The sequence below is a fragment of the Chiloscyllium plagiosum genome, chromosome 14 (genome assembly GCF_004010195.1).
Source record: "Chiloscyllium plagiosum isolate BGI_BamShark_2017 chromosome 14, ASM401019v2, whole genome shotgun sequence".
Lineage (NCBI taxonomy): Eukaryota > Metazoa > Chordata > Chondrichthyes > Orectolobiformes > Hemiscylliidae > Chiloscyllium > Chiloscyllium plagiosum.
In genome coordinates this window covers 77,474,829-77,495,925 of record NC_057723.1, presented here as the reverse complement: position 1 = coordinate 77,495,925, position 21,097 = coordinate 77,474,829, and the positions used below count along the sequence as shown (strand labels likewise).

Genomic DNA, 21,097 nt, shown 5'->3' with positions numbered 1-21,097 from the left:
AGATATTATTTTATCTGTGCAAACATTCAGTCTAATCACTCACTTTATTTAATTTTCAGTTTTCTCGAGAATCAAACTCCTCAATGAAGTCAAACGCTTCCCTGGTGAGGGTTGCAAGACTGTCTTCCAGTGGCACACTCATGTTGGCAGGTGTTGTGGAATTTGAACTACCAATGGATCCAAAATGGGAATTCCAGAGAGATAAGTAAGTATGATAGAGAGAAGGAGGTAGGCAGACAAATACTAAACTTCAAACCTTGTAATTAGGGCAGACTGCAGACAGCGTATAGAGTCATAGAGATGTAGAGCATGGAAACAGACCCTTCAGTCCAACTTGTCCATGCCAACCAGATATCCCAACCCAATCTAGTCCTACCTACCAGCACCTGGTCCATATCCCTCCATACCCTTCCTATTTATATACCCATCCAGATGCCTTTTAAATGCTGTAATTGTACCAGACTCCTCCACTTCATCTGGCAGTTCATTCCATACACGCTCCAACCTCTGCGTGAAAAATTTGCCCCTTAGGCCTCTTTTCTACATAGAAAAGCCTATATAAAACATGAACCAAACAATCTTCCATATGATTTTGTGCTGATAACACAGTTCCAGGGAATCTGAAATCATGTTAGAGAGCCAATGCTAGAAGCCTGGCTTTTTCTCTCACAATGACTGCTCCTGTCTGTGTTTCTGAAAGAAGTTTCATCATCATATGGAAAATAATGTTTAAAGAATGCAAATGGCCTGCTTTAAAATTGAGTAACAGGTTCACAACCATACTTTTCAGTAATCTCTGAAATCACGGTTCCTTTTTCAGACTAGTATTGGGGAAACCCCTCGGAGAGGGTTGCTTTGGACAGGTGGTTAAAGCAGAAGCCTATGGCATTGATAAGGACAATCCAGATAAAGCAGTTACAGTGGCAGTGAAGTCACTGAAAGGTGAGCAAAAATACACTTTCCCAAAATGTGAAACTTTGTATTTCAAATTGTATCTTTGTGTTGAGTCCAGTAGGAAACTAATAGCCCAGTCTAATTCCTAACTTAAATCCCAGTAGGAGAATTAATCACTTAAACCTGCCATGAGTAAAATATTCCAAGCACCTCTCAGAGACTGCTCTCCGACTGATCTCAGGTGGAAAACTGGGGTCACAGTAGTCATGTCTGCTGGATTACTTGTGTGAAACGGGTTCAAAACACATTAAGACAGCTAGTTGAATTTGAATTTAGTTAATAAATCTGGAATATAAAGCTAGTCTCAGTGAATGGTGACCACAATAACTATTACCGATTCTTGTGAAAAAAATCATCTTGTTCTGTAATCTCCTTTTGGCACGGAAATCTGCTTTCCTGACCTGGTCTGGCTTTTGTGACTCCAAACTCCACAGCAAGTTGGTTGATTCTTAACTTGCCCCTGAAGTGGTCGAATAGGCCGCTCAGTGCAAGGGCAAATACAGGTGTGCTATAAATGCTGGCCATGTCGTGTGAAAAACAAATCATCGTTACTTCCACTTGTTGAAATTAACCTGAAGGGAACTTAAATGACAACATGTTAAATTTTCATCTAGATGATGCTACAGAAAAAGACCTGGCAGATCTTATCTCAGAAATGGAGATGATGAAGATGATGGATAAGCATAAAAATATAATTAACTTGTTGGGTGCCTGCACACAAGATGGTGAGTGTGTATGGTGGGTGTAGATACCCAAGAATAGCAGAGAAATTGTCAGTATTTTTAACAAATGTTTTGTGCACTGTTACATGATCCATTATTATGCAACATAATGGTGCACAAGAAACTGCGGTGTATACTTAGTATTCAGGAATGAACAATGCTATACTGTACAAATACAATAGTGTGAGATTTACTGCAATATAACTCATTGCAATCTTATACCCACAATGAAATTTACATGGCATGATGCTCTGATATACTGGAGTGAACACTCATACACATCAGAATACTCACAAGTGCCATATATTATAGTAAAAATACTGGATTCTACTGACTATGGGAGATTTTCCCAGCAATGTTGCGAGCGTTATTGTTGGTCACTTTAACACAGCACTGAAAACTTTCACTGATATTAAAAGCACTGGCTCAGGACAGCTCTCAGCTGACCTTTGCTTGTGGAGATTGTGCAAACCCGAAGATAGAGAAATTTTGGAAAAAACAGCAAGAGTTTCTACACACTGAAACGAGCATATGTCTGATTAGATTCCAGTAGATTAGATTCCCTACAGTGTAGAAACAGGCCCTTTGGCCCAACCAGTCCACACCGACCCTCTGAAGAGCAACCCACCCGGACCCATTTCCCTCTGACTAATGCACCTAACACTATGGACAATTTAGCATAGCCAATTCACCTACCTACACATCTTTGGACTGTGGGAGGAAACCGGAGCACCCAGAGAAAACCCACACAGACACGGGGAGAATGTGCAAACTCCACACAGACAGTCACCCGAAGCTGGAATCGAACCTGGGACCCTGGTGCTATGAGGCTGCAGTGCTAACCACTGAGCCACTGTGCCATCGACATGGTGAATAGAATTGAGGTGGGCTTGAAACTTACTCAAATTGCCTGTTAAAATTGATTCATTTTTAAAGAATGGCCACTTTGTTGAAGCCATCTGTAACATCACATTGGGTGTAAAGGCAGCTAATTCTGAGGACATTGAACCTATATCACAGGTATAACATGCAAAAGGGCAATACCAAAAGTTCAGTGGAACATCATGAAAGATATAGTCTTGCTAATATGTTCTGAGAGTTCAGTGTTCAAACCTGCCATTCATACCCTAGGTTTGCTGTATGTAATAGTGGAATATGCAGCGAAAGGTAATTTACGGGAATACCTCAGGGCCAGGAGGCCACCTGGTATGGATTACAACTTTCACATCACAAAGGTGCCTGAAGAACAGCTAACGTTTAAAGACCTGGTGTCTAGTGCCTACCAAGTGGCAAGGGGCATGGAATATTTGGCATCTAAAAAGGTAAGTCATCAACTAACCTAGCTTTCCATGTTGACTCAACAAGACAGATGTTTTGTAGGTAGCTTGTGTTGTTGAGGACCATGTGGATTATTCATTTAAATTTACAGGGAGTCTGGGTATGTGCATTGGTCCCTTGGGATAGGTGAAAGGTTATGTGAACAGAGCAACGTGGGAAGGGCACTGCCTTAGTTTTCCCATGTTCTACAAAGATGATGATGGTTCTAAAACAACATCAACTCCTTCTTACACGCAAAAGGGGAATGTGGCTCACATTACAATGACTTAGCAAGAACAGCAATGAAAGGCAGAGATTAGATTTTCCAGGCCTGACAGTTAGCTGTCCAACATAATTTACATCCGACCTCTCACTGCTGAGGAGAGCTGCTGGACCGACACTTTAGACACTCGGACTGCAAATAAGCCACTGGGCAATTTATTGAACACCTATGTTGAACAGGCATAATAATATGTCTTTGTAATATCGTCACATTTTCCTTCTGCTACCATATGCCTTTATTTTCTATCACTTGGAAGCTTGTGCTTTGACAGAGACCTGAGTACACTAACTATTTTGTTTTGATCCCTTTTACAGTGTATCCATCGTGACTTGGCAGCAAGGAATGTGTTGGTAACTGAAGACAATGTAATGAAAATTGCAGATTTTGGTCTGGCACGTGGAGTGAACCACATTGATTACTATAAGAAAACCACCAATGTAAGTAGCATCGGGCCCTGGTAAGCACAGTTGGATGTTGCATTTTTCTGGAATAAGTTAAAAATTAAATACTATGAATTGACAGGCCTTCACTTACCCCATTTGAATTCACTCTTCAGACAGGTGAATCCATCAAGGACAGAAATGAGACAAATAGAGACAGTACAGAAGTGGCCATTCAGCCCATCAATGCTGTACCAAGCCTCAGAAAAGCATCCCACCCAATGCAGCCCCCACTCTATCCCTGTAACCTACCATTTACCACGGCTAAACCACCTAACCTGTACGTCTCTGGACGCTGCAGAGTAATTTAGCATGGCCAATCCACCCTGACCTTCACATCTTTGGACTGTTGGAGGAAACCAGAGCACCCGGAGGAAACAGAGAGAAAATGTAAACTCCATGCACAGTCACCCGAGGCTGGGTACCTAGTACTGCAAGGCAGCAGTGCTAACCACTGAGCCACTGTGCTGCCCTAAGTTGGGGCTTCATTCAAGAATGCCAAAACATAGACTGGGGAGTGAAAAAGGAATTGACTAAGTGAGATCGGGCATGGTTTTAAGGTTAAAACAAAATGTAAGCTTATATTGAGTACGGATGTAACAAGCTTTAAGTGAGGCAGAAAATCAGGACCTTCACACTAACTAGAGGATACAGAGGATAGACTCCGTTATAGGACTGCCAGTGACCCGAAAACTAGTAAGGAAATTCACTTTATAATACCACACGAGCAAAGCCACAATGTGAACTACCCCAGACAGGTGGCTCAGCACAGCAGAGAGCAGCACACACAGCATGCCAGCACTGGGATCTCCCAAATCCATAAGCCTTGTTTTAGTTTATATTTACTTGAAGAGAGTTCCTGTAAATTGGGAAAACTCTTGGAGCATTCTGTATACTAATAAAACCACATCCACATCAGAAATGAGAAAAGAAGCAAATACAAATAAATTCAAAAATTTAAAGTCCAACTAAGTAATCTGGTTGGTTCCTGTGCAGATATGGTTGTAATAGTTGAAACCTTGATTTATGAGCCTATAGCTGACAGTTTGTCACAGATGTCAATGTGGAAGTGCACTGACTTTTTCCAAAGGAGATATTAGGCTTACTAATGGTAACTTTGATGTTTCATTCCAGGGTCGTTTACCAGTAAAGTGGATGGCGCCAGAGGCCTTGTTCGACAGAGTGTACACACACCAGAGTGACGTGTAAGTACTGATAATGTTTAAGTGCTGTTAAGTATTGGATTTCCCTGACTATGAGCAGGTTGTACAGAATGTAAGAAAGTTAGTTTAGATGATTGACAGGAGCCTCCCAGGCACTGTGTGGTTACGCCTTCTATTGAACAGATTGACAATTCTGTCTAAATATTAAAACGCTTCACTGATTGAAGCTCTCATTTAATTTTTGAATTAATTCATCCTGGATATGATAAACTTTGTGGAATTCACTGCAATTGAAGAAATTCTTCAGGATACGAGATAGTGTGGGTGAGAGTGTTAAACATGTTATATGTCTTGCCTCAATAAGAGGGGCAGAACAACTGCACTGCTATCTGCTTGTTTCATACCTCTGCCCAGTTAAGGCAAGATGATCTGTGCCACTTGCGAAATCCCATTTAGGAGGCAAGCTAGGATCTTCTGAACCATGTATCTGTCAGGCATTATTCTAAAGTGGGGGAAAGGAGAGGATTCAGATTCCATGCTTTCCATCACAATAGCAGCTCGGAAAGTGAGAAATCTGTGTCACTCAGTACTGATTTCAGCTACTAATCTGAAACAAATCAGTACAGTGTTAGAGGCAGTACAGAGGAGGTTGCAGAACATGTTAAAGGTACAGAAAGAGTTAACCCAGATATTAATGTTAATCTATGAGAAGAAATCTAGGGGACATGGTTTCCAACTGGAGAAATGTATTTTAAATGTGTTCTTGAAACATATATCCACATGAAGGGTTATTAAATATAGTAATGAAAGCAAAATCTTGAAATGCTTTAAGCAACAATTGAATACTACAAAGTGTGAATGGTTGGATGAATGCAAATGAAACAAATGGCTCCCTTCACCATCTGTAATTATCTTGTAATCCCTTGAAATAAATTAGGTTTAGTTTAAATTGCACTGAATCATGAACAGTTTGCTTAATCCAGCCTCGCTGTATGAAAATAAAATTGCACTTGATGCTATTCCATAAGTTTCAAGAAAACCTATTATTGCTCATTTAGAAGTTCTCTCAATCACAATACTGATGACTATTGCATTGAATGGTTTCAAGTAAGTAGATAACAGAGTGATTAACATGAATGTTTGGTTTGTTCCCACTGGAATGTAGGTGGTCATTTGGGGTCTTGATGTGGGAGATCTTCACACTTGGTGGCTCACCCTATCCGGGAATCCCTGTTGAAGAGCTCTTCAAACTGCTCAAGGAGGGTCATCGAATGGACAAACCATCCAACTGTACACATGAGCTGTAAGTCATCTATTTGTGTTGTATTTGGTTCTACATATGAACTTATTAAATATTTCATCCCCACTTCCTGTTACTAGCTTTTTTTAATGCAGAATCTACATTCCCAGTATCCTTTGTGAACACTGCTCCTCACTGGGAAGGTGAAATTGACTGTTGATGACAGCATGAAGTGTAGGAAAAGCTTAGAGATGACTGTTTATTAAATGTCACTAGTAAAATTCTTAAGGGCAACTTAAAAACAACTTAACAGTGAAAATACGTTAGCTAGTTCCAACCAGAACTCTATTGTAATAGCGTTTTTGATCTATCATCATGCTAAGATGGTAGCTGTAGCCAAATATTGTATCTGCAGACTTAAAGGCCACACCCAGTAAATGTATGGGGTAGTGCAAGCATTTCCTGAAGGCTGATTATGTGTGGCTTGGGATAACTTGGTGGCTGGAAATTTCCATTGCATCATTGGTCGCAGCACTAGAGAAGACAAAGCGAGTGAAAATGGCAGGCCCATCAGTTCTTGGTCTTTAGATTAGATTCCCTACAGTGTGGAAACAGGCCCTTTGGCCCAACAAGTCCACACTGACCCTCCGAAGAATAACCCACCCAGACCCATTTCCCTCTGACTAATGCACCTAACACTATGGGCAATTTAGCATGGCTAATTCACCTACCTGCACATCTTTGACTGTGGGAGGAAGCCGGAGCACCCAGAGGAAACCCACACAGACACGGGGAGAATGTGTAAACTCCACACAGACAGTCGCCCGAGGCTGGAACTGAACCTGGGTCCCTGGTGCTGTGAGGCAGCAGTGATAACCACTTAGCCACCACGCCCATCTTTCTGGTGTGCAAATTCTGACACCAGTTATGATACCCTTGACCTGAGGCTTTTTGCCATTTCTGCCATCATTGGTTAACCGCAGCAACATAGAGGCGGGAGAGACTGGAGCCATGACAAGGAATACTTAATATCTACTAGTCTACTATTCTCATGAGTGCCCTCTGCCACCCAATCACACCAGGGTATTTGTATCTTCAATTAAGCCCAAGGAATACATGATGCAAACCAACAGGCTCCTGAAGCAATGGCTTTACTACATGAAGTGTCGAAGGCAGGCCTCTACTAGAGTGAGTGTCAAAGTTCATAGTGACCTTCTGCAAGCTAAAGAACCTCACTACCATAAGGGTACAGTCTATGGAAGTCAGTATTTGCAGGCCAGTCTAGTAGAACAAGTCAGAGGTGGCATTATATGTCCCTTCACCCCACATTGGGCTGTCCATGAATGACCAATGAGACTCCGGCTTTCCTAAGATCTCATCCCCATTCACAGTTGGAGCAGTGTTTCCATACTATAAGATTTTATGACAATCTCCCCATTTTCAGACCATCACAGCAGCATCTTGGCTAAAATCCTGAAAGTTAACATATCAACAAAAAAACCTTTCTCTAATATCTTTTCTTCCATATCCCAAAGAAAAATTCGTGCCAGTGAAATAAACAAACAACACATTTGCCTCATGCTACTCTGAACCTTGATATCTGAACTTTGACCTCTAATTCCACAGCCTGGGCAATGGCAGTCTGGTTTAGCTTAGTAAGAGTCAGCAGAAAGGGCACGAGTGAAGTGATAATGATGGGAGTATGAATGAGAGCACCTTGAGGGAGAACAGTGGTTCATGGACAGAAAATAACTGCCACACACCTGGGCAGTGTCTCCGCAATCCTATGAACCTGTTGGCGAGCTAACTGCTGGACTGAGAGTCTGCATGAGCCTTTCAGCACAGAGATCCTCAGCTAGACTAGCAGCTGTCTGAGTATATGCAGCAATTAATATGGATTTCATGATCATCATTTGGGTTTTTACTGCAATGCTGAGATATTAGATGCCTCCTGCCTATGCTGCAATTGATGGTGAGGCAGATGATGCCAGATGTTACATCCATAACTGTTATTATGGAGCTATTAGTTCCACGTGGAGAGAATGGGTTCTAAACTCTGTTCTGTTGGATTTCTCTGTGCTTTTTGGTAACAACAACAGACTCTGTGGCAGGTCTACCAAAACACAACGTTCTCACTGTGCATACTCATTAGTGTAGTTCCTTACAAGTCTTCATTGGAGGTCCGACCTCTTCCAAGCCTACATTCCCACCGAGCCTGTGTTATCAATAAACATAGATACTACAAACACATTAAGGACAAAAGAGTAATTAGAAAGAGAATAGGGCCCCTCAAAGATCAGCAAGGCAGCCTTTGTGTGGAGCCGCAGAAGATGGGGGAGATACTAAATGTGTATTTTGCATCCGTATTTACTGGGAAAAGGATATGGAAGATATAGAATGTAGGGAGATAGATGGTGACATCTTGAAAAATTTCCAACTTACAGAGAAGGAAGTGCTGGATGTCTTGAAACACATAAAAGTGGATGAATCCCCAAGACCTGATCAGGCGTATCCTAGAACTCTGTGGAAAGCTAGGGGAATGATTGCTGGGCCTCTTACTGAGATATTTGTATCATCGATAGTCACAGGTGAGGTGCCGGAAGACTGGAGATTGGCTAATGTGGTGCCAGTATTTAAGAAAGGTGGTAAGAACAAGCTAGGGAACTAGAGACCAGTGAGGCTGACCTCGGTGGTGGGCAAGTTGTTGGAGGGAATCCTGAGGAACAGGATGTACATGTATTTGGAAAGGCAAGGACTGATTCGGGATAGTCAACATGGCTTTGTGTGTAGGAAATCATGTCTCACCAACTTGATTGAGTTTTTTGAAGAAGTAACAAAGAGGATTGACAAGGGCAGCAAGGTAGATGTGATCTATATGGATTTCAGTAAGGCATTCGACAAGGTTCCCCCTGGGAGACTGGTTAGCAAGGTTAGATCTCACGGAATACAGGGAGAATTAGCCTTTGGTTACAGAATTGACTCGATGGTAGAAGACAGAGGGTGAGGGTGGAGGGTTGTTTTTCAGACTGGAGGTCTGTGACCAGTGGAGTGCCACAAGGATCGGTGCTGGGTCCTCTACTTTTCGTCATTTACATAAATGATTTGGATGTGAACATAAGAGGTATACTTAGTAAGTTTGCAGATGACACCAAAATTGGAGGTGTAGTGGACAGCGAAGGAGGTTACTTCAGATTACAACAGGATATTGATCAGCCAGTGGGCTGCCAGAGGATGTGGATCTGGGACCAATCTGAAGCCCATCCATCCTACACTATTCCATTCTCGTCTCTGTCAATCCAATGACCATTTAAATGCCCTTAGACTCGCCAACTTTGCTACTGTTGCAGGCAGTGCATTCCACGCCCCTATTACTCTCTCAGTAAAGAAACTACCCCTGATATCTGTCCCATAGCTATTTAAAACTATGTCCCCTTGTGCTAGCCATTGCTATCCAAGGAAAAAGGCTCTCCCTGTCCACCCTATCTAACCCTCTAATTATCTTGTATGTCTCAATTAAGTCACCTCTCAACCCCTTCTCTCTAACAAAAACAGCCTCAAGTCCCTCAGCCTTTTCTCGTAAGACCTTCCCGCCATACCAGGCAACATCCTGGTAAACCTCCTCTGAACCCTTTCTAAAGCTTCCACGTCCTTCCTATAATGTGGTGGCCAGAACTGTATGCAATACTCCAAGTGCGGCCTTACCAGAGTTTTGTACAGCTGCAACATGAACTCATGGTTCCAAAACTCAATCCCTCTAGCTCTAAGCTTCCATCCTAGCTCCCTGAATTTTTGCTTTAAATCCCCACCTCTCTTCTAACCTATGTCGTGCACTACGACTTTGGTCTGCTCCCCTTCCCCCTCAAGGATCCCGAAAATATGATCTGAGACATCACAAACCCTGGAACCTGGGAGGCAACAGACCAAACACGAGTCTTCGTCGTTCTCACAGAACCTCCTATCTGTCCCCCTAACTATGGAGTCCCTAGTGACTATTTCTCTGCTCCTCTTCTCCCTTCCCTTCAGGGAAACAGGGGCAGATTCTGTACCAGAGACCTGTGCCCCATTGCTTATCATTGGGCAAGTTGCCTCCCCCCCCCCCCCCCCCCCCCCCATATCCAAAACGGTATACATGTTACTGAGGGGAATTGTCACAAGGGATCCCTGCACTGCCTGCAAGTTCCCTTTCTATCCCCTGTTTGTAACCCATCTGCCTTTTTCCTGTACCTGAGGTGTGACTACCTCCCTGCAGCTCCTCTCAATTACCCCTTCCGTCTCCCGAATAATCCAAAGTTCATCCAGCTCCAGCTCCAGTTCCCTGGCGCAGTTTTGGGAGTTGGGTGCTCTTCCCAAGTTGGATGCAGTCAGTACGGACACTACTGGTGACCTTACCTCCCACATTCTGCAGGAGGAACATTCAACTGCCCTAACCTCCATCCCCACTGTTCTAAATTCCCAATGAGACTACAGAAAAAATCAACAAAAATAAAAAAACTGTCACCTTACCAATTGGCACATAGAATCGTTTCTTTTGGTTAGAGGAGGAGGACGAGTGGGAGACACTGTCTGTTACGATACGGGGTAAGCTCTCCTGCTTAATTTAAAACATGCAACACAGAAAAGATTTATCCTGTGCAGTGATCTGTAAAAATCCGAGTGGCCAAACATTATGTAAAGTAAAAATTAACAACTTTATTTCTTAAAGTATAATAGAGAATAATTAACTGACAACTATGTATAAGTCCTTCCTCTAACCTATCTTTTACGTTACCTTCTATAATACTAGTCTGATAAAACTTCTAATTAAGATTTGCAAAGCAACACTTTTTAATCTCAAAACCAGGTGGCTTTCAGTTCTTCTACTTGGATTTTCCTGTGTTGTCTTTTCTTCTTCTTCGGGATTTTTGCATCACTAGTTACTGATCGACAAGGTACTTTTAAGAGAACTATTTTTCAAACAATCTGTTACCTGCTGGGGCTCGACAGTTCTCCTCTCAACTGTTCAATTTTGCCCGGTCTTATACCCCAAAGCATCGGATTGTGTCATTGGCTTTTAAGATTGTCAATATACTCAATTCAAACTGAATTGGAGTTTGATATTTTTTGGGGTATAATTTAAACTGATAGGCCGATTTCGAATTTGTTTTGGTCTCCAGGCAACGAGCTAATCAAGTTATTCAACCAAGTGTTACATTGTTGCCTTATTGAGAACACTTGGTGCTGTGTCCGGTAGTTCTGTTGCTTTTAATTCTCTTAAAGTGCACGCACATCTTCATAACACTATCCGAGTATGTTCAGTTTATCACTCTATCTGCTTCTTGTCTGTTAACCAACTTCTACCCACAGTAACAAATTACCACAAATCCTGAAGCCCTTATGTTACACATTCACCTTTGAGTGTAGCATTTACTTAATGTCTTTTGGAAATTCAAACAATGTTTACTGGTTCCCCTTCATCTACCCTACTTATTACATCCTCATAAAACTTAAAATAAATTTATGAAACAGGATTTCCCTTCCATGAAACTGAGTATAGTGTTAGGATTTCTTAATTATAGATTCCAGCATTTTCCTGATGATGTTAGGCTAGCCGATCTGGTTTTTTTTGTCTACTTTCTTCCTCCTTTCTAGACCAGCAGCATTACATTTACTAAATTCCAGTCTACTACAACTGTTGTTCATCAATATCCCTGCAGCTGCCTGGGCCATTACGTCATGGAGATTTGATGGTTTTAGTTTTCTGTTTCTTCAATATTGTACTTTTTCTCTGTTGAGATCAGTCACCCTGAGCTCCTGTATTTCTGGGATATAATGTCTGTCTTGTGCTGTAAAGATAGACACAAAATAGTTTTTCTGCCATGTCCTCATCCTCCATGATAATTTCTTCTGTGTCTGTCTTCAGGGTTACAACCTTTACTTTAGTATTACCCTTTTTGTATATTTGTATAAGCTGTTACAATCTGTTTTTCTATTCCGAGCTAGTTTACTCACATATTCTATTTTTCCCATTTTTAATCGTTAGTTTGGCAGTCCTTGGTTGGTTTTGAAATCTCTCAATTTTCAGACTTATAACTTTCTGAGATGCATCACAAGCTTCTTTTGATCCCATATTAATGTTGACATCCCTACTAAGCCATGGATGGATTTTTCCCACTAGATGTTTGTTTTTGATTTGGAATATATTTTTGTGAATACATGCCAGCCACCCCCTTTGAGTGTGCAGCCAAGCGGCATGTTCCATCCTCCCCTGGACTTTGTCATAGTTGAAATCTGAAGAAACTGAGTTTGCAAGGTATAGAGCAAGTCTGCTTTGCAACCCTTGTGTTTGAAGGCCAATTGCTCCTTTATGTCTTGATAAAGGCATTGTTTGGATTATTTAGATCTATCCAACGGAATAGACTCCAACTGAAGACATTCGGAATAGCTATAGCAAGTCTTGCAAGTATTTGTGACAATGGGCTGGATTTAATGATGTCATGTGGGCCCTGCCTACAAATTTACAACTGGTGGGCAATCCATTTGGCTTCTGTTGGGAGAGACCCAACTTAATTAAGAAAGTAAGTGCCTCTAATGAGCCAGTTTCAGGCTTTTCCTGGGATTTCACACCAGAAATCTGGTAGCTCACCAGCTGCTGCTGGGTCATTCTGTAGGGACTTAACCAGAGATTATTGTCACAGGATCCCCGTGTGAGGAAGGGATGGGAATCACAGGGTGGCAGGTAGCAGGAAAATGGGTATCGGAGGAAAGAGGGTGGCTTTCATAGGACGCCATCATTAGTGCTGCCAGCTCCTTTATTTAGACACAGTCTGTAACAGTGGGATCACTATGTGGTAGGCTGCTTGCAAATTCAGCAGCTTTGCTGGATGGCCTTTAGGAAACATAAGGACTATGGCTCTATGTCATGGAAAAGCCATGAAACTCCCTCTCAATCATTGAACCATCACTAAATTCCAGCGGGCTCTGGAATAATCATCAACTGTCTCATTTGTGAGTCTAACTACATCCTGCCTCATGCAAGTGAATTTCCGGAATGGGTCCATTCCCATTGAAATAACTGCACAAAGGCCAGTATCCTGTCAACTAGTCACCCTTTATTTACATATCGAGAGTCCATGACACTGATCGAGCTCCCTCAGTGCCAGCTGACACTCCTGTTTATTTTTTTTTCTTTATTTTTTCTTTTTCTTTTCCTTTCCTTTTCTTTTACCCCCACACTCCCGCCTAACTGCGATAGTGCTTATTTTTTGCCCAGCACCCATGTGTGTGCAGGTGTGAGACACAGTGAGAGACACAATGTGTACGAATCTTTATTCAATTTCCACCACCAGGAAGATAGGAAAACACCCAAGTGGCCAGTGACAAGCAGTGCCCTACACAAGAGGGCAATGCTGTGTGATCAAACAGTGAGACACTCCTGTTTATACCTGTCGGCCAGGGTTCCCTGTTTGGACCAGGTTAATAGCCCCAATCAGGGAACTTATGTTCTATGAGGTTCACCTGGCTGACCCCAATACAAGTCGATAAAGTGTGTCGATAAGGTCAGGCACCATCAGGATAGATGAAGGGCTATGCCCAAACGCTCGGTTCTCTTGCTCCTCAGATGCTGCCTGACGTGCTGTGCTTTTTCCTCTGATATGCAGTCCTCACTATGTCCTAGTGACCTCATTACAATCACTACAGTCACCTCCTTTCAAAAGGAGAAGACTCACATCCCCCGCTCCTGCCCCACCTTGATGAGAGACTGACAGGCAGTCTCTCCTGTGATTTAATTGGGCTTGGCTGCCATGATTACCACTGTTAGGCTGAATTAAGTTCTATATAGTATCTGTGATTTGTGTCAAACTATTGACATTGTATCCTAAAAGTTGTATTTTTTTTTACTGTCAGATATTTGCTGATGAGGGAATGCTGGCATGCAGTATCTTCTCAGAGACCAACATTTAAACAGCTTGTGGCAGAACTTGACAAGGTCTTGTCTGCAATATCAGATGAGGTTAGTACACCTTCCATATACCTCACTTTCAAGTTTTCTACATGAGATAGATTGCTTCCTTACTATTCCTGAGCATGTGGGCATCTAGGAAGTAGGACAAAATGGCTGAAGGAGCTGCACAAAATGGCTTCTGCATTGTTAAGTTGCAATGAAACAAGAAACCCCTACCTCCCAGATGCCCACACCAAAATCAAAATTCCTTTTATGGTACTCCAATTCATGTCCATTCTGACTTAGATTGCCATTGTTTTATCATCCCTGCTCAAATTCCAAGAACTTCCTACCTTTACACCACTGTTGATGAACCTGCTCACCGCAGCAGTTCAAGGAAGAAAATCACTCATATTTCTCAAGGGTGTTGGGGATTGGCAATAAAATACTGACTTTGCTAGCAATCCCCTTGAACAAATACAATAAATAAAGCCGCTGCTACACCAGCCCAGTTTTCCCAAAATAACACATTTATCCAATAATAGAATCCACCAGGAATAATGTGATCCTAGTGATAAGAGTATTGTTGGTGGCCTAATTTACAGTGGAGCAAACCATCACTGATTTGCAACATTGCTACCCTCTATCTCCTTTGGATGATGGTGATCCATATGATTGAATTTAAGAATATTGATACAATCTACACATATTGCCTTATAAAAGAAGACAATTTGAAGATAAATAAAAAGTGTTTTTATTTACCACTTTTTGGTGAATTTATCTGCCCAACATGGTCTGTGATTCTCAATATGCTGAATTTAAGCATTTCTTTGTCAGGTACTTAATTGATAAAATGTTTCATCAACATAACTTGACACCATTCCTCTCCACTCCCTCCCCATCAATTCCCCCCAAACCTCAGAAGAGCACTTCTCTTATATAAATATTTCCATTTCCTACCCCACTGTCATAGCAGGCTCTGAATGATATTGCCAAGTTAGCGTAAGCTTCTGGTTAATTATGGTCATTTTGTGTTTGGGATTGGTGCCCATTCAAAACTGTACTGAACCTGGCCAAGTTCACTTAATTTAAACAGAAGAAACTTTATTCTATTCTTACACACTGGAAAGGAGCCCAAGCCTGAAATACAACAAGACAGAGTAATGATCAGCTCCACAGCCAAGTTCTCCTACTACCGAGAAAAAATAAATAACTACACTTAGGTTCTGTAGAGGTCCAATGATAACTTTGTTCTGAACATATACAGTATTTCATAGACGATTGTGATGTCAATAAATATGTCTGAATTTTCTCCCCCAACAGTATTTGGACCTCTCCACTCCTTTAGAGCAGTATTCTCCTTTGTGTGAAGACAGCAACAGTACATGCTCATCCAATGACTCTGTCTTTGCTCATGACCCTATGTCTGATGACCCTTGCTTACTGAATTACAATGACCGTAGTACTCGAACCAGGACTTGAAAAAGATGTCATTCTGGAACTCTCGGCTCAATACTGATCATTTCCCCTGTAATTAACTCTGGTGGTACTTTTGGAGTAGTTCAAAACTGGATGGAAAATGAGTTTCTTTAAGCTTTGCTTCTTCCTGAAAGATATGAAATTTTCTTTTGCAGAAGAACATTCTCTCTCACGTAGCATGTGTCAAACCATTAAGATTAAAATTTATTCAAATTCTCACCATTTGAAATTGATAATTTTCACAACGAAAGCCATATATGAATTGAGGAGAGCTCTGAGTATTCTGGTATGGAGCAGCAGCAGAACTCTCCACAAGTGGAGCTCTGTGGGTAATGCTTGATGGTGATAATAATTTTGAACTTTGCTTCAAGACATTATCAAAGGACTTGCTGCATCACAACATGATGGCCTATGGCAGTGAAGAAGCATTAACCTTAGCTACACCAGAGAACTTACCTGGAATAGAAATACACCAAGAAGAATCTGAAAACCAAGTCTTGTCCATTGGCAAAGCATCAATAAATGAAGAAAATACATTTGCCATAGAAATCTTGCCACATACTTTATTGTGATTCATTGCAAACTTCAATGATAGAAACAGATCAAGTGAAAGCATGTTAGCATGAAATTTCTGGACTAACATTCCCAATAAAATATCAACTGTACCTTCTTAATAACAATATGATTAGCTGTGCTGCCGAGTTCACTCAATGCCAATGAGATGGTATTAAATCCAAGCTGGCTTTTTTCCTGGAACAGCCTGTTCTGAAGATCCAGTGACTGAACTCACCACGAAATGTCCTTGAAAAGAATTGTGTCTAGTTCAAATGTACTTTATTATTTTTTCAAACATTTAAAAAAAATAGATTTGAAGCTCCAGATACAAATGATAGCAAAATGCATAACCATTTATTCAATTGCTTGTTTCTTTAAACACAATGACGAGACATGCAAGAGCTAGCACCATAGCAACCCTCATTTCTAAAGAATTTAATTACTTTTTCTGTGTGAATAGAACAGCCTGGGAACAGCTGGTCCAGCTGTTTGTAACACCATTTGTGCAGATAATCATCAGTTTGCTGTTTTAAGCCCTGCAGTAAGCTGTAAAATAGAAAAATATTTGAATCTGAAATTTTTCTTTAAGTAGTATGTCCAAATTTATTGGCAGTCATACTTCCTTTTCTGGTTCTTAGATTCAATATTTTTGTGGCCTAGAATTATTTACAGTAACTACTGGAGACATCTGTGGAAAAGAACATTCGTATTTTGTGTTTTTTTTTATGAGTAAGACTCCTTTTTTTTGTTATTTGATCAATTCCCTGGACTTTTATCCCACACACAAACTGTTGCGTAGAAGCAAAAGAACGGCCAGCTTCCAGTCAGTGAAAGTAACTTTCACTCCAATTTTAGTTTATACCTGCACAGGAACTTTGCGTCACACACTGTGGCAGCTTTATCGAGCAATTTGGGGGAAGGGGCGGTGGGGAAGTGAGAAGGGAAATCAAAGTAATGAATCCACATCCCACTGCTTCAAGATCTGGGAGACTGGGGTCAGTGCTCAAGTATGCTTGAACTGTGAAGATTTGCTTCCTCATAATTCTTAGAGCCTGTCAGATGCAGGCATGTAGATAGCTGGCTTGTATCAGGGATATTGTTTCTTCAGGGAATATTAATAATACTGGCAGTGACTGTTGTTAAGGTAAAATCACAAGAAAAATGCTTCTGTTAGGATGCTGAGTTGCTGCTGTTTGTGAATTACAGACATTATTTTAGTCAGTTATTGATGTGCCAAAATTTGGTGGCTGATGAAAAGTTAGCTGTGCTGCAGTATTTGTAAATAGTATGCCTTCTGACCAGGTAAGAAAGAGATTTTCACATCATGAATGGAAATATGACCAATAGAGTTATCCTCAAGGTCTAAATTATCTTGCCCTTCTTTCAAATCACATCGCTTGTAAATAAGATTGAATTGAATGTAGCTGTACAGTGTGTCTTATATTGGCATGTTTATTGCCAAATTGTTGCCTTTTTTTTATAAATTATTTTTGCCTAAACTGGTACTATAATGAAGGTGCCTTTTATCAGTAATACAACTGAATAGTTCTGGGATGTACTGTTGGCATGGCAGGGATTTACAGGAATGGTGCATTTTATTGTGCCCAATGTTAAAAATGGATACAAGAGGCTGAAGAGGAAACCAAAAGCTTCTCCTCTCTGTCCATTATGTTGCTGGAGGTTCTTCCTGGATGATGGAAGTCTTCAGCATCAACAACACTTTGTAAAAATGAATGCTGCTTCTTTCCTGCTCCATTGCTTTTGTTTGTTCTCCCTATTGAGTAATCTATGTGCCTCAGACCCTGCTGGGTTAGAATAGTTCAGGTAAAATGGCAAAAAAATGCTGGGACTGTACTTAAAGCTAAGTCTGTGATAAAACAAAATCAGGAAGGTCAGACACCAGTCTAGTACATGTTCTCCCTTGAGCAGGCAGGTCCGTAGACCTCACAGAGGAGGTATGTTCCACCCTAACTACTGGGGCTGTTGGTCAGCTTAGCATAGGAAGTAATCAGGATTTCAACTAAAAGAGGCAATCATTATCTAGAGTCTTGTATATTACTTTCCAGTCACACCATGACACTCATTAACATCTGCCAACAAAAACCCATCACTAACACTGGTGACACAAAGAAGAATAGTTGCATTCATTTCCCATGATTTGTTGAAATTAATTCATTGAAATCACATTTTGACCACGCATTTGTTTTTCAATTTCTTTTCCTTGCTAATTTTCTCCTCTCCTCTCATCCACTATCTTGAAATTGGCTGAGCTAATGAAAACAACATGAGAAATGCCACGTAGCCACTCAAACCTGTCTCATTGTTCAATAAGTTCATGGCTAATCTTTGAAATCAGCTCCACTTTCCTATCCTATTCCCACAGGCAAACCAATACAAACTGCAGATTAAAGCTGATCTCACCGAGTCAGTTTTTTAGTATTTTGAAAAGGAGGTTCATAATTTTAATGTCAGAAATTGAGATTTTATTATTTCTTCCCTAAGAACAGTTCAGGTTACAGGCAAAGGTGAGACAGGAGTGATCCTTAAAATATTGAATGATATTAGTTTACCAGCTGTGAAGTATTTTATACCTCCTCCAATCTGAGTTTTTTTGTCCAGTTCAAAGTTTAAATAGGATGAATAAGCAACTTCCATGAAAATTATGTGGAAAGACTTTTCAATGAGTTTTATGTGGAAATTCTGTTGACGTTAATCTAGAAACTGAGGAGCCTTCATGTTACACGATCCATCAGGTTTCCCCACACTTCAGGTCAGTACAGCACTTATTTGAAGATTGAGAATTGTGTGCTACTGTGCCCTGCTCTTGTTGAGGCTGGTTTTAGCAAACGATTTTGCCTTGGTCTTGCTGATGCTGTGCTAATCAATTATTGAGTCACTTTCCTAAGCATCCATGTTCCGGAAATGCTAACAATATTTTGGAAATTATGACAAGGTATATTGGGAGGAAAGAATCAGCAATTCAAGAAATAGTGTCATTAATAAGCCTATATTTTTGTACTACCTTGAATGAAATTGCAGGCTGTTAATTAAAATAACAATCCATATATTAGATTAATTTTATCATTAATATTGTTTAAATATTAATCAACTATATTGTATGTGATTTGTACACAAGAATACTTCTACAGTTTTTTTCTGAGAGTCTATCCGTTTTTAAAAGCAAACAGCGGGGTTTCACTACTTGTCTGGATGGTGGCCTATCACAGAACTTGTGAAAAACCACTGTGAAATTTTGAATTCTGATATTAAACACATTGTGAATGTATGTAAGACCTGATGTATGTGATATCTATATACAGCAACCAATGTATTTCCTGAGCAGAGCACAATCCCATCCAGGAGGCAACCACCTACTGGAGTTATCACTGGATCATTAATCCAGAGACCCAGGTCATGTCCCAGGAACCTGGGTTCAAATCCCACCATGGCAGAGTGTGGAATTTGAATTTGATAAAAATCTGGAATTATGAGTCTAATGATGACCATGCATCTGTTGGAAAAAACAGCTTACTAAAGCCCTTCAGGAAAGGAAACTACCTTCCCCACCTAGCCTAGCTTGCATGTGACTCCAGACCCACAGCAATCTTAAATGCCCTCTGGGCAATTAGGGATGGACAATAACTGCTGACCAGGCCAGGGACATCCACATCCCGTGAATGAATACAATCATATGTATAATCTAACAGGAGCAATATTTAACATCCACCTCATGGTCACACCCTCGAACATATGGCATGTTCCCTTGTCATACATACATGTCCTTATCAAGTCACCATAGTCCCAGAAAACCATGGGGCTGCTCTCCCAATATTGGTGGTGAGTTTAACCAACTTAGCTATTCAAACCCCTCTTACACAATACTCAAGTGCACAAATAACACAATCTACTTGAATAGCTGTGCAAGCAAACTATGCACCACATGTATTACTCCCGAGTCACAGCAGTTGCTCACAAACAGTGTGGTGTTTGGTTTGAGTTCTGGGTTATCTGTCACTTGAATCTCCTGCTGTTATTGTTAAGATCATTCCATGAGACAGCCAGTTCACCAGCCGGAATATTGTGCTCCACCGGGGACAGAGTGAAGAAAGCTGATCACACAGCTAAAGTTTGATTATTTTTAAAAAAAGAGAATTTCTCCCAACAAACATTTTAGTACAAATTTGTGAGTTAATTCATTGTTTGAACCATTGCAAAAAATTAGTGATTTTTCAATCAACTTGTAAAATTTAAACATATTTTGCAAATCACGGAATTACATTTAATTTATTGATTTTTATGAAAGAAATTATATATTCTAGTTGAAATATTTGAAGGCCTCATCTTCGCTGACACTGTATTTGTTCGAAAGGCTGCTTCATAGCAGCAACCTGTCACTCAATATATTTTCGGAGTTACGTAGATAATTGAAACCAATTAGAGCCAATTAAACCATTCCTGCCTTTTTCAACATTGATTTAATCTGTGGAAACAATTTCCTAGTCTATCCTGTTATATGTAAAAGTCATTGAACCAGACTGACCTTGTGAATCCTGTCTGTGTACCCCGTGTATTCATTCAAATTTATATTGGGAGAGCAGCCCCATGGTTTTAGGGCCAAATAAAGACATTTTAAGATAAAATCGGCTTTGTCTCTTTCTGTATGGTAATGACCTCAGCTTAGTAGGAATGGAAGGTACTGTAAACTAGCAACAACAACTTTCATTTACAATGTAAAAACATCCCGAGTTTAAATTGATATTAGAATGAAATGGATAATTGGGAAATGGAGAGGTAATTGTCAACTTAGTCTCAAAGGAAGAGTGGTCAAGGGCTTGAAGGAGGGAAATTGAGATTGTGCACCAAAAATATGGGTACCAATCAGAACATCGATACTTTCAGGTTTCAGTCGCAGAGAATGATGCTTGTGGCTTTTTCAGGATTTACAGAGGGGCAAAAACTTAAATGGAGGGAAAAACACACAATAGCAGGAGGCAACAATTTGTTCAAGGAACTTGGAGAGGTT

General features: G+C 40.7%; 1 protein-coding gene across 2 annotated transcripts in view; it reads left to right on the top strand.

Annotated features, from left to right (window-relative positions):
- The window catches only part of LOC122556821 (fibroblast growth factor receptor 4-like), a 63,580-nt gene extending 42,866 nt beyond the window's left edge, over positions 1 to 20,714 (top strand). For both annotated transcript variants that reach the window (XM_043704027.1, XM_043704025.1), the window contains exons 10-18: positions 60 to 205; positions 821 to 942; positions 1,569 to 1,679; positions 2,808 to 2,998; positions 3,591 to 3,713; positions 4,851 to 4,921; positions 6,045 to 6,182; positions 14,004 to 14,109; positions 15,364 to 20,714. In XM_043704027.1, the coding sequence (XP_043559962.1) occupies positions 60 to 205; positions 821 to 942; positions 1,569 to 1,679; positions 2,808 to 2,998; positions 3,591 to 3,713; positions 4,851 to 4,921; positions 6,045 to 6,182; positions 14,004 to 14,109; positions 15,364 to 15,522 (1,167 nt within the window). In that variant the 3' untranslated portion in view covers positions 15,523 to 20,714. The remainder of the gene's footprint in view (positions 1 to 59; positions 206 to 820; positions 943 to 1,568; positions 1,680 to 2,807; positions 2,999 to 3,590; positions 3,714 to 4,850; positions 4,922 to 6,044; positions 6,183 to 14,003; positions 14,110 to 15,363) is intronic.
- The last annotated feature ends 383 nt before the right edge of the window (positions 20,715 to 21,097 follow it).